Raw genomic sequence first — 11572 nt, forward strand, 5'->3', positions numbered from 1 at the left:
TTTGTCTCATTCTTGTGTTTAGTTTATGTCTGCTAGCGCTGCTCTATTTTATGTTATAGAATTTACACGGGTGTTGTTTGTTGACCTGAGAGTGCAGCTGCTTTATGTGAGTTTTAAATATCTTTTTGCGCTGATATTATCCCTGTTACTGTATCACAGTTTACACCATCCATGCTTTGCGCTTTGTCCTTGTCTTCAACCCGCACTCAGTAGGTCAGCGGCAGGGACATTTTACTTCTCTTCACCAGGAATCCTTTAGGCATGTCTGTGGCAGAAGCGGTGCATCCTTTTTACGGGGCATCAGAGCGGCCCAGGGGGCAATTGCCCCCCTGGCCCAGTCCTCCCCTGTACAGAATTTATTAAAAGAAACCCAGGTCATCATGCCATAAATGTCCATGTACAGGCACTTCCTTTTAATTGGTTGACAATGGGCTGTCCCTGTTCCCCAGTGTTGTCACCCTGTCACATGGGCTTTCAGTGGAAACTACAGGCGTCCATTCCAGTGCACATTGTGTGGACATGTTCAGCCATCACTATTAGGAAGTTCACTGCACAATGTCTTGCTGGGCCCTCATTCCTCTTTCCAATCCTTATTCAGAACTCTACTGCTACAGGAATACTCATAAGGACATTGAATGCTCTAAGGCCCCTTTTACACAAGCGAACCCTACATTCTCTTCTAGGGAGCGGTGGGTGTAAATTGACATGTACACCCGCATACATCTAATCTGATTCAATCCGCTGAAAACAGATGGATGGGGATCAGTTCCTCTTCAGTCTAGCGGATCCAATTAGACGGCAGTCAGGTGTAAATGGATAGGTGTTCCGTATATATCTGACCGCGCATAGGGGAGAGCAGGCTGTTTCTGTGTCTGCTCTGCATAAACGGCTGAGTGACTGCTGGGAAAGGGAGGGCAGGGTAAGCTGAGCTACTGAGTCATTGCTGGGAGGGGGAGGGAGGAACAGGGGGAGCTGAGCTAGTGGTTCACTGCTGGGAGGGGGGAACAGGGGGAGCTGAGAGTCAGAGTCATTGCGGTAAACTGTGAAGTAAATTGCTGAGTCACTTCTGGGAGAAGGCAGCAGGGGGAGCTGAGCTGCTGAGTCAGTCCTGGCAGGGGGAACTGAGGTTCTAGGACAGTGATGGTTAACCTTGGCACCTCGGATGTTTAAAAACTACATTTCCCCTGATGCTCAACTGCACTGCAGACTGCACATGAGCATCATGGGAAATGTAGTTCCAAAACATCCGAGGTGCCAAGGTGCGCCATCACTGTTCTAGGAGAATAACTTGTTAATAGTCTGGGCACAAGTTCACTTTGAGAAGAACTTCCTGGTGGCAGGGCTGCTGTTAGAAATCGCAGGGCCCCATACAGACTACCTGGCAGGGCCCCCCCAAGAAAATATTAAAGATATATTTAGCTAAAATGACAACAAAATCACTATTATCAGACACAAATATAACATAACTCACATAATTCCTGCTAAATCTAAAAAAAAAAAAAAAAACTATGTTAAATAAAAATGAAGATGAGATGAGAAAAAAATACAGGCTGGGCAGTTGGAGCTCAGTGATCAGAGAGACAGAGAGAGCGAAACAAAGTTACAAATAAACTCCTGAGCAGAGATAACATTAGAGCCAGTGCTGGGAGGGGGGCCCACACAAGGGAGGGGATTAGTGAGGGACAACTGTCTCTTTCTCAACAGATAAAAGCTGATAGCAGGGAGAGGGACAGATCAGATTCAGGTGCTGGAGGAAGATTTCTGTATTTGTTGTCCATCACTAATCCCCCCTCTGTGTGGGCCCCCCTGTGTGCTCGGGCCCCCTACAAGAGGGCTGGTGGTTCCCCCCCTATCAGCGGCCCTGCCTGGTGGCATTAGTATTTTGGTGTTGCCATCCTCCTTCTGGGTTTTTTATTAGGAACGCTCCGCATAAATAAAAAATGTAACAGGCTTGTGCCAACCTTTAATTATTTATTTACAACCTTTAATTATTTATTCCGCCTTTTAACTGAATGTTGTCTCATATTCTCTGCAGGTATGACTTGCCAAGCTCGAAGTTCTTACATCACCTCCGAAATCCTATGGGGCCACCGGTTTACGCCGGTTCTCACCCTGGAAGACGGATTTTACGAAGTGGACTACAATAGCTTTCATGACACCTACGAGACCAACACACCGTCATGCAGTGCCAAAGACCTGGCCGAAATGCTTAGCCGGGCAGACATGCCTCTGAGCTGGTCGGTGTCCAGCAAACTCAACCAGCATCCAGAACTGCTCAACGAGAGTGAAGAGAAGAGTCTGGAAGACCAAACAGAGAGGAACGGGGACGTGGCCAACATAGAGAATGAGTCAAAGGTGTAAAGCCATTTTAAAAAAAAAAAGGAGGTTTATGCTGATCTACAGCGCGGAAATAGCGCTGGTGAGAGTTTAAAAACAGCGGTTCAATGACCCGCCGATGACAGATTGGTTTGCACAATGCATAACGTGTCCAACCACTGCTAATTGCTAAATCAAATGCACGTGCTCTTCTTTTTTCTTCGGGGCTTGCAAATGGCACATTTCAAGCAGTGATGCCAATATAAAAAAAAAAAAGAAACATTGTGAATAGCTAGTGCTTGAAGTTCCTTGGCATTATTAGGGTCTTTTTTTCTTTTTTTTTTTTTAAAGCGGGTTAACTCCCAAAAACATCTCATTACAGCCAGGAAGAAAATAATCGTCAGATCATAAGTACACTGTACATATGCCTTATGTAATAATATTCTCTATAAATTTGGTAATAAACCCAGCATGTACAAAGGAATGAATTCATGTATATAGATGTGTAATTAATGTAGGTTTTGATTCAGAATTCTAGGAAAAAGATGATGCAAAAAAAAAAAAGTTACACTTCTTCCTTCTAATTTTTAAAACTGATAGAAAAAAAAATCCACTTTGTCCTTCATGTTTTATGTACATCCATTAACCTAGATTGGTTTCATGCATCCCTCATATAACTAGACTGGCAGCTTGTTGAAGTACCTCAAAATTTCTTAATAACTTACTACTTAAAGCCATAGAGCAAGTGAAAGAACAGGGACAGGAACTGACAAAACTGTGACCTCATTTATATCTCTCGCTACGAAACATCCCATTACAGATTGCCATTAATCTAATTTCGTAGTTTCACTATATCTAAATGCAAGTTATATTTTTGGACTCGTATTGACCATGCTGGTGGAGCCTTTGGTCTACCTTTTTTTTCTATCCCAATTTCCATGGCCAGTTAGAATAAAATGAAAGGGGTTGGACAATCAGGGGAATGACATGTCAAAATGTGGTGTGGTCACGCTGGGGAGGGGTTTGGCCAGATTGGGGTCCAGGGGCAGTGGGATTGCCCTTTCACTGTAGAGTGTTCGCCAGTAGGCCTTGAACCTAAGAAATACATGTAAATATACATTATATGCCCATATTTTGCACAATATGCATTATTTTATGAAGGTGTACCCTAGTTATTTAATAAAAACCAAATAAAGTTTTAATTTGATTATATTTTTAGGTTATTATCATTAAATAATATTATTGTAAGATAGAGAAAGATAAATGCTGTGAGCTGAAAACAGTCTATAGCTCAGCTCCAGGCAAACAGCTGAAATACATAACCATGAACAGTTCTGCCTGCCAAACAAATTATAATTTCCTGCAGCCATATTGTGATTCACACTCCTCTGCCAGACAGTACAGCCAGGTCCTGTACTCATGTGATCTCTGTGACTAGACCACAAAACAACCTGAGCCTGTCATTGAACAATGAAGGAGCAGCAGCACAGTGATGGGATCGTCATTCTGCTCTTTGTCCCTTGTCAGCATGCCCCTATTAATACATATGCATTGTAGACTGGTTCATAGTTCTGCCCCTCTGTCTTGCCAAGTACCTGCTTTGTGTAAAAACAAATTTAATCTTTCTTTTTTTTAAGGATACATAACTGGAATACATTATTTTTATATCTGCCTGGAGTCTAGCTCTAAAATCATCATTAGCCTAAAGCCTAGTACATACTACAAGTTTTTTTTTTTCATTCAACCCAGGTCTAATTCCCAGCTGTGCTATTGTGTTCTGATATGGGGACAACACCCCCCCCCCCCCCCGCTCTGACAGGGGGACGCCCCCCCCCCCCCCCCGGGACGAACCCCCCCCCCTGCCGGTGCACTCTGGTCAGCACTCTTAGCCATTGACAATGTGGGCTATGTGGGACTTTAAGTGAGATACCGGCAGGTATGCCCAGCGTCTCCATCCCTGTATCGGAAAAAACAAATTGAAAAGGATTAAAAGGGGTGCATGGAAGCCAGCCAGCCCCCAGTCTGATGTACTCACCCTCCAGTCTGCCACCAACCAAGTAGACCTGTCTCGATATAAAGAACAGGGGTTTCGTTGACACACATTTGCAAACGCATGTGTAAGCTGCAGAGCCACTACACGGCACCCTGTTATATCTGCAGTCCCTAACACTTTTAAATTTGAGTGTCTCCACTCTGGGAGCACATGGCTGCTAATGGATGGATAGGAGACAGGTGGGAGGGAGCAGCCCAAACTTCCCCCAACCCACCTCCATCCACGACTGGTATAGTATCTCAATGCTCTAATAGCAATGTTCTTAAGATGGTACAAACTGAAAACGACCAGCTGAGAAGCATACACCTCCAACCCCTTGGCGGATGCAGTGTAAAACACAGATTGGGACTTTATATGAGACAATTTGCCTGTATAGCACAGTGCCTCCATCCCTAATTTCATAAAATATTTGGGACTTTACATGAGACAAGCAGGTCATGCTATGGTCTCCATCCCTGTATATGTATACTCTTAGCCATTGGCTTAGAACACGGACCAGGAGTCGGTCAGCAGACCTTTTTTGGTCATGCACCTTTGACAGAAGCCACCTTCTGTCGAACCGTCTGCAGTACACATGGGCCAAAATGTCAGCCAGTTTCTATTAACCCAGCCGATGCCGTCCGACATTCAGCCCGTATGTCCTGGGCTTAAGGATGATCTTTGTTTAGACTTTGGAATATCCCTGCAAAAGTTACACAGTACTAGTATGTAGACTTACTGAATAGGAATGTGCAAGGAACAATGACAATCTCGTAAGTCTTAGCAGCTAATCAGGTTTTATTTTATTAGATTCACAACAATGGAAGATGAATTGTAACTGGCTCTCATTACCTAAAGCAGCCTTTCTCAAACTTTTAAACACAGAGGAACCCTTGAAATAACTTTCTGATCTCAGGGAACCCCTGCTAAAAATGACTATATCTACAACTCCTCATGATACATTAGTATGATGGTCAGTAGGAAGAATACTCCTTACACTTGTGGTCATTGGGTAGAATTCCCCCCTTACAGAGAGCTAAAAAGATCAATAGTGTCAAAGGGAACTTATCTGCAAGACAGAAATTGCTCTTTCTTTAAGGAACCCCTAACAACCTCTGGGGGAATCCTAGTTGAGAAACCCTGAGCTAAAGGGTCAGGCCAACCAAAAATCTTTTTTTAGCTATAGGTAGAGCCTGAAGGGCTTGGGTAGCCTCTGGCTTATTGAATGTTTCAACAGTGAGGTCTTCCAGCTTCCTGATGCTGTTCCTGTCCTCCTGGGACTTTTGGGTGTTTCTTCTCCTACTGTTACATTCTCCATAAATAAAACTTCCAGCATGGAGAGTGGGAACTCATAATGGCAACAGCAGGGAATCTAGAGATCTCGTCATTACAGTCCCCAAGAACTATAAGAAACCCTTCTAACCCCCCAAGGAACCCTTAAAATAATGTTCATGTCTGGAAAAACCCTGCTAAAATAAATTAATCAGGGGTCATTGAGAAATGTGAGTGGTAAGATGGTTCCCCTTATAGTGGTGGTGAAAATGTCACCATGAAAGACAGTCAAAAAAGATCATTGGTGTCATGCTGCTGACTCTGCCAAGTGGTGTTTGACCTGGAACTATGCAGGCACCATCAGATGGAAGGTCAATCAGCCACAGTTCATAGAACCTCTAGCAACCTATAGAGGAATATTAGGGTTTCACCGAAACCCTAGTTGTTAATGACCTGTCTAACTCTCCAGTATCTACTAAAAATGTAAATATTAAAGCTGATCTCCAGCTTTAGTTTTAGTTTAAATAGGTTGTTCAGGCCAAGCTGGCCCAACCAAACTTTCCTCACCTGCATGTGTGGCTGCTGGGTGTGCACTTTGTTCCTGGTGCGAGAAGAGACCTTAACCACTTAAGCCCCGGAAGATTTTACCCCCTTCCTGACCAAGGCCTATTTTGCGATTCGGCACTGCGTGACTTTAACGGACAATTGCACGGACGTGCGACGCTGTACCTAAACGAATTTGACGTCCTTTTTTTCCTACAAACAGAGCTTTCTTTTGGTGGTATTTGATCACCTGTGCGATTTTTTGATCATGCGCTATAAACAAAAAAGGAGCTTAAATTTTGCAAAAATAACAATATTTCACATGAAATTCCCCCAAAAAAATTTAAAAATCAAAATTTTTTAACATTCTAGGCCAATTTTTTTTATGCTACATATTTTTGATAAAAAAAAATTGCAAAAAGCGTATTTTGATTGGTTTGCGCAAAAGTTATCGCATTTACTTTACTAAGGGAAAGATTTTTATCATTTTTGTTGTTTTTTTTTTTTAACGCGTAATGGCGGCAATCTGCGACTTTTTTTGCGGGACTGCGACATTGCGGCGGACAGATCGGACCCTTGACTAACATTTTTGACACTTTTGGGGTTACCAGTGACATTACTACAGTAATCAGTGCTATACATATGTACTGTTACTGTAAAAATGACACTGGCAGGAAAGGGGTTAACTTTTTTTGAGAGGGAGGGGTTGTGTGTGTCCCTAGGGGCGTGATTCTAACTGTGATTGGCTGTGGCTTGAGGTGTAGGAACAGTGATCAACGGTCCTACAAAGTAGAACCGTATGATCACTATTCCTACACAGGGGAGAATGACAGGCGGCTTGTTTACATTAGCCGCCTGCCTTTCTCCCGCTCTAACGGATGATCGCGAGTGCCACACGCGCGGGGGGTCCGTGACCGAGCGGGAGCGCGCCTCCGGTGGCACACACTCGCTCCCAAGAGCCTCACAGGCTAGTGACGTACCCATACGTCACTTTACCTGTGAGGGGCTGACCGCCGCAGTATATGTACTTGTGGCGGTCGGCAAGTGGTTAAGAGAGGCAGGCTGATGATGTCCCAATCTCCAACTAAGCCAATCAGAGGAAGCATTTGCTTTATGGGTGTGAGACAGGAAGGTCTCATCTCACACCTGGAACACAGTGCTGAATACTGTATGTAGCCTCAGCTACACACAGGTAATACAACACAATCAGCGGCCGCACATGTTAGCGAGGGAAAGTTAGTCTAGGCCAGCTTGGCCCGAATTAACTATTTAAACTGAAACTAAAGCTGGAGATCAGCTTTACATTTTGAATGGAAGGCCTTTTAACATGAAGATAAATGCAGTGTTAATTTAATTGACTAAAATATTTTCATCAACGAAATTAACACTATTTTAGTCGACTAAAATACGACTAAAACGAAAACAATTCAGATGACTAAAATACTACTAAAACTTAAATTACATTTTAGTCATAAGACTAAAATATGACAAAAACTAAAATGACATTTTAGTCAAAAGACTGTGACTAAAACTAAATGGAAAATTTATATAAAAAGTAATAGTACTCTGCTGGCCATTTCTAAATTGGCAACAAATTTCCATCCAGAGCCTGTAATAGCACATTAAAGTTTAAACATGTATTGCACTACCGCAAAAGAATAAGTACGGGGCATCTACTAAGCTGCTGAAAGAGAAAAAAATATGAAAAAGGCTTTTCTTATATTTTTTCTTACTAATTAATGTTGGTAATATATTCAAGTAATATGTGCAATGACACAACAGTCAATGGAGTTTACAGTTTTTATTTTTTTGGATTTTAAAGTTGCACTTCTGTTTGTCAAAAAGCAATATTTTTCTTTCTTTATGAAACTTGGTTTTATTTATAAAGAGGTTATATATCACAGCGGCTAAATCTGTGTCTGTAGTGCGTGTTCAAACCTTAATACCATAAATAATAACATATTCGATTTTTACTCCAGGAATATATAATGAGTTTGGAAATTCTAGAGAAATGTTTAAATAATGCATTACAATTTACCTAAACCCATTCGATTTGTAGTTGAGTAAAATGTATAAGATTTTAGTCGACTAAAATGTACTGGAGATTTTAGTTGACTAAAATATGACTAAAACTAAAACAATTCAGATGACTAAAATACAACTAAAACTAAAATAGCATTTTAGTCAAAAGACCAAAATACGACTAAAACTGAAATGGCATTTTAGTCAAAAGGCTATGACTAAAACTAAATTGAAATTTGCTGCCAAAATTATAACTGGATAAATGCAGGCTGTATACCCCTGCAATAGCTAGACATCAAGATCTGTAAGGACATCTTTTTGCTTCTGTACAGTAAACCTAAACGAGGGCACCAATTATGCCAATGTGGCTGCCTTGGTAGATTCTTTGAGTTTCATAGTTTAGCAGCACCTATGGAACAAGGTTTGCAACCAGAAGGAGTAGCCCCCGGTACCAGATCACATTCGCTGGTAAGAACTTTATAAGCTTTCCAGTAATGCCTGCTGAGTTTTTGGATTCAAGGGATAGCATCACTTAAAGTGGTGTTCCAGCCCCCCCCCCCCCCTCCAAAAATTAAAAGTCAGCAGCTACACATACTGTACACATACTGTAGCTGCTGACTTTTAATATTAGGACACTTACCTGTCCTGGAGTCCAGCGATGTCAGCACCGCAGCCGATGTTTACATCGGCTGTCGGGTGCTGCTGCTGCCATCGCCGGTACGGGAACCCGGCAGTGAAGCCTTGCGGCTTCACAGGCAGGTCAATACTGCGCATGCACGAAACGCGCTGCGCATTCGGATTGGCGCGGGGGAGGGAGGAGGGGGCCAAACTTCTGAGGGACAGCGCCGCGGCATCTGTCAAAAACAGGTACCCGTTCCCCCCTCCCCCTTGAAAGGTGCCAAATGTGGCACCGGAAGGGGGGAGGAAGCAAATGAGTGGAAGGTCCACTTTTGGGTGGAACTCCGCTTTAAGAAAAAGCAAATGTAAAACAGAAAAAAATACCTAAGCTGTTGATATACACGAATATGTGTGTGAAAGCATCCCAACCTGTGCAGATAATTAAATATTTGATGCTTTTGTAACTGTGCTGTGCCATCTGTTGTTCCATCTTAGCATTCATTTAGGCCTAAAAGGAGGCTTCAAAGTGGCAATAACTGGAGATTATTGATCCCTTCTATACAAAGGTCATTTTTTATATCTTTCTGATATACTGTATTCCTGAAACATTTCCAATTCTATGCTTCTATGCAGGGCTTTTTTTCTTAGAGAATAGGTGCAGGAACTCCCCCCTTCTGAGTCACCCCTTGTCTCCATCCCCTACCCACCTTCCAGTACCCCCCTTTTAGAAAATATAGAACCAAGTAACATTTTGTGGCGCTAAGTAATTTTTATGGAATATGTTAATGATAACAAGAAAAGCAGTAAAATAGATCCCATGCAGCCACAATAGTCCCCTCCGCCTCTCCACCAACAGATCCTCCTCACAACAATAGACCCCCACCCCCATCAACAATTGACTCCCTTCAAAAAAGTACCAACCAAACAAAAATAGACCCCCCCCCCCAGCAGCAACATACCCCTGCCAGCACCAACACATCCTCCTTATCAACAATAGACCTTCCCAAAAACAAAAGACCCCACCAACAACAATAGCCCCCTCCCCCCCTCCATCAAAATATCCTCCTCACAACAATGGACCCCCCTCCCCTATCAACAATTGACTCCCTGCAACAAAATACCAACCAAACAAAAATAGACCCCTAGCAACAACAACAGATCTCCGATCAGCCAGCATCAATAGACCCTCCAGCAGCCAGCATCAATAGACCCTCCAGCAGCCAGCATCAATAGACCCTCCATCAGCCACCATCAATAGACCCTCCATCAGCCACCATCAATAGACCCTCCATCAGCCACCATCAATAGACCCTCCATCAGCCACCATCAATAGACCCTCCATCAGCCACCATCAATAGACCCTCCATCAGCCACCATCAATAGACCCTCCAGCAGCCAGCATGAATAGACCCTCTGGCAGCCAGCATGAATAGACCCTCCAGCAGTCAACATCAATAGACCTCTCCCTCAATAGTAGATTCCTCCCAGCAACATAGGACCCCCCCCCCTTTAGCAGCAATAGACCCCCATGAAAAAATAGATCCCCTTCAGTGACAATAGATCCCTAGAAGAAAGCATGAATAGACCATCCAGTACACCCCAGGACCCCTTGCCATTACATACATTCAGTTCTAGAGGTGCCGGAACTGCTTTCCCCCGCGTTCCCGCTGAAAAAAAGCCCTGCTTCTATGGAATCTCCTTTTGAAACAGTGAAGGCGACTCATGGGATGGAGGCTTTCATGCCTTCCTTCCTATAATAAAATCACAAGTGTCAAGGTCCCATTTACACCCATTCATGCTTGGTTTTTGATGCATTGCAGCTCATTGTGTTGCCTTTGCTCATTCATTTCCTATAGGTCCATATTAACAACTCAGAAAAGTCTCAAACTGATGTCAAATGCTGACAGCATGCACCTGATCTTGTATTTGCCCATCGACGGAAGGCCGAAGCCTGTTCAGACAGGCAGAAACTTTGAGAATCAACCCAAGTGATCATATGAGTTTGGTCCAGCCCTACACATTTCCTCCTTCATGTTGGTAAATCAATATTAGAAAACCAGTTTATAGGAACTAAAATAGAGCAGGTTTCTTGCTGTGGAAACTCACAAATCTGGCAGTTCATGGTACGGAAATTGTTGTTCTTAGTTCATTGTGGCCTTCAGCCATCTCCTTCTTGCTGCTCATGTCTTCCCATCCTTGCCCGTACAGTACTTGCCCCTCCTTTCCCACAGCTAATAACTCAAGCTGTGTTTTAGCAAGCCAAAGTTAAAAAGTTTTCTTATTCTTGAGCTTGAAAACAACATGGCCTCTCCTTGGAGCTCCGCATTAAATTCTGCCAAAGAAGACAAACTTTACTAATTATATTTGTAAATGCTTACAGCATATCCTCTAAGCGGCTTCCATTGTTTTCTATCTCCGCATAAAGTACCTTGATGTGGAGGTGCTCAATTCCTTCGCAGCAATAATTTATTGCCAAAGCACACCTGGGACTATCAGTCCGAGACAGGCTTGACAATTTAATTATACATGTTACTAACATTCATTAAGCTGTTAATTAAGTTATCCCCAAGAGCACACTGACCACGATGGTGCTTACAGTATGGCTTGTCAGGGTTCTGCGCAGTCCAGTCTTTAGAACGTTAGGAAGTTTCGGTGATGGATAGTTGTGCAGCTTAAGTGTTCTGGGTCAGAAGATATCTGAAGATACCTTGTAGACTAGCTGCTCACATTTTCTTTTTTTTTGACTTGCAGATAGAGACATTTAGACAG

General features: G+C 43.0%; 1 protein-coding gene across 2 annotated transcripts in view; it reads left to right on the top strand.

The window, feature by feature from the left end:
* KCNJ6 (potassium inwardly rectifying channel subfamily J member 6) overlaps positions 1–4049 on the top strand; it is a 373722-nt gene extending 369673 nt beyond the window's left edge. For both annotated transcript variants that reach the window (XM_082245412.1, XM_082245413.1), the window contains one exon: positions 2036–4049. In XM_082245412.1, the coding sequence (XP_082101538.1) occupies positions 2036–2361 (326 nt within the window). In that variant the 3' untranslated portion in view covers positions 2362–4049. The remainder of the gene's footprint in view (positions 1–2035) is intronic.
* Positions 4050–11572: the final 7523 nt, after the last annotated feature.

This window comes from Pelophylax lessonae, assembly GCF_965119305.1.
Source record: "Pelophylax lessonae genome assembly, chromosome: 2".
Taxonomy (NCBI): Eukaryota; Metazoa; Chordata; class Amphibia; order Anura; family Ranidae; genus Pelophylax; species Pelophylax lessonae.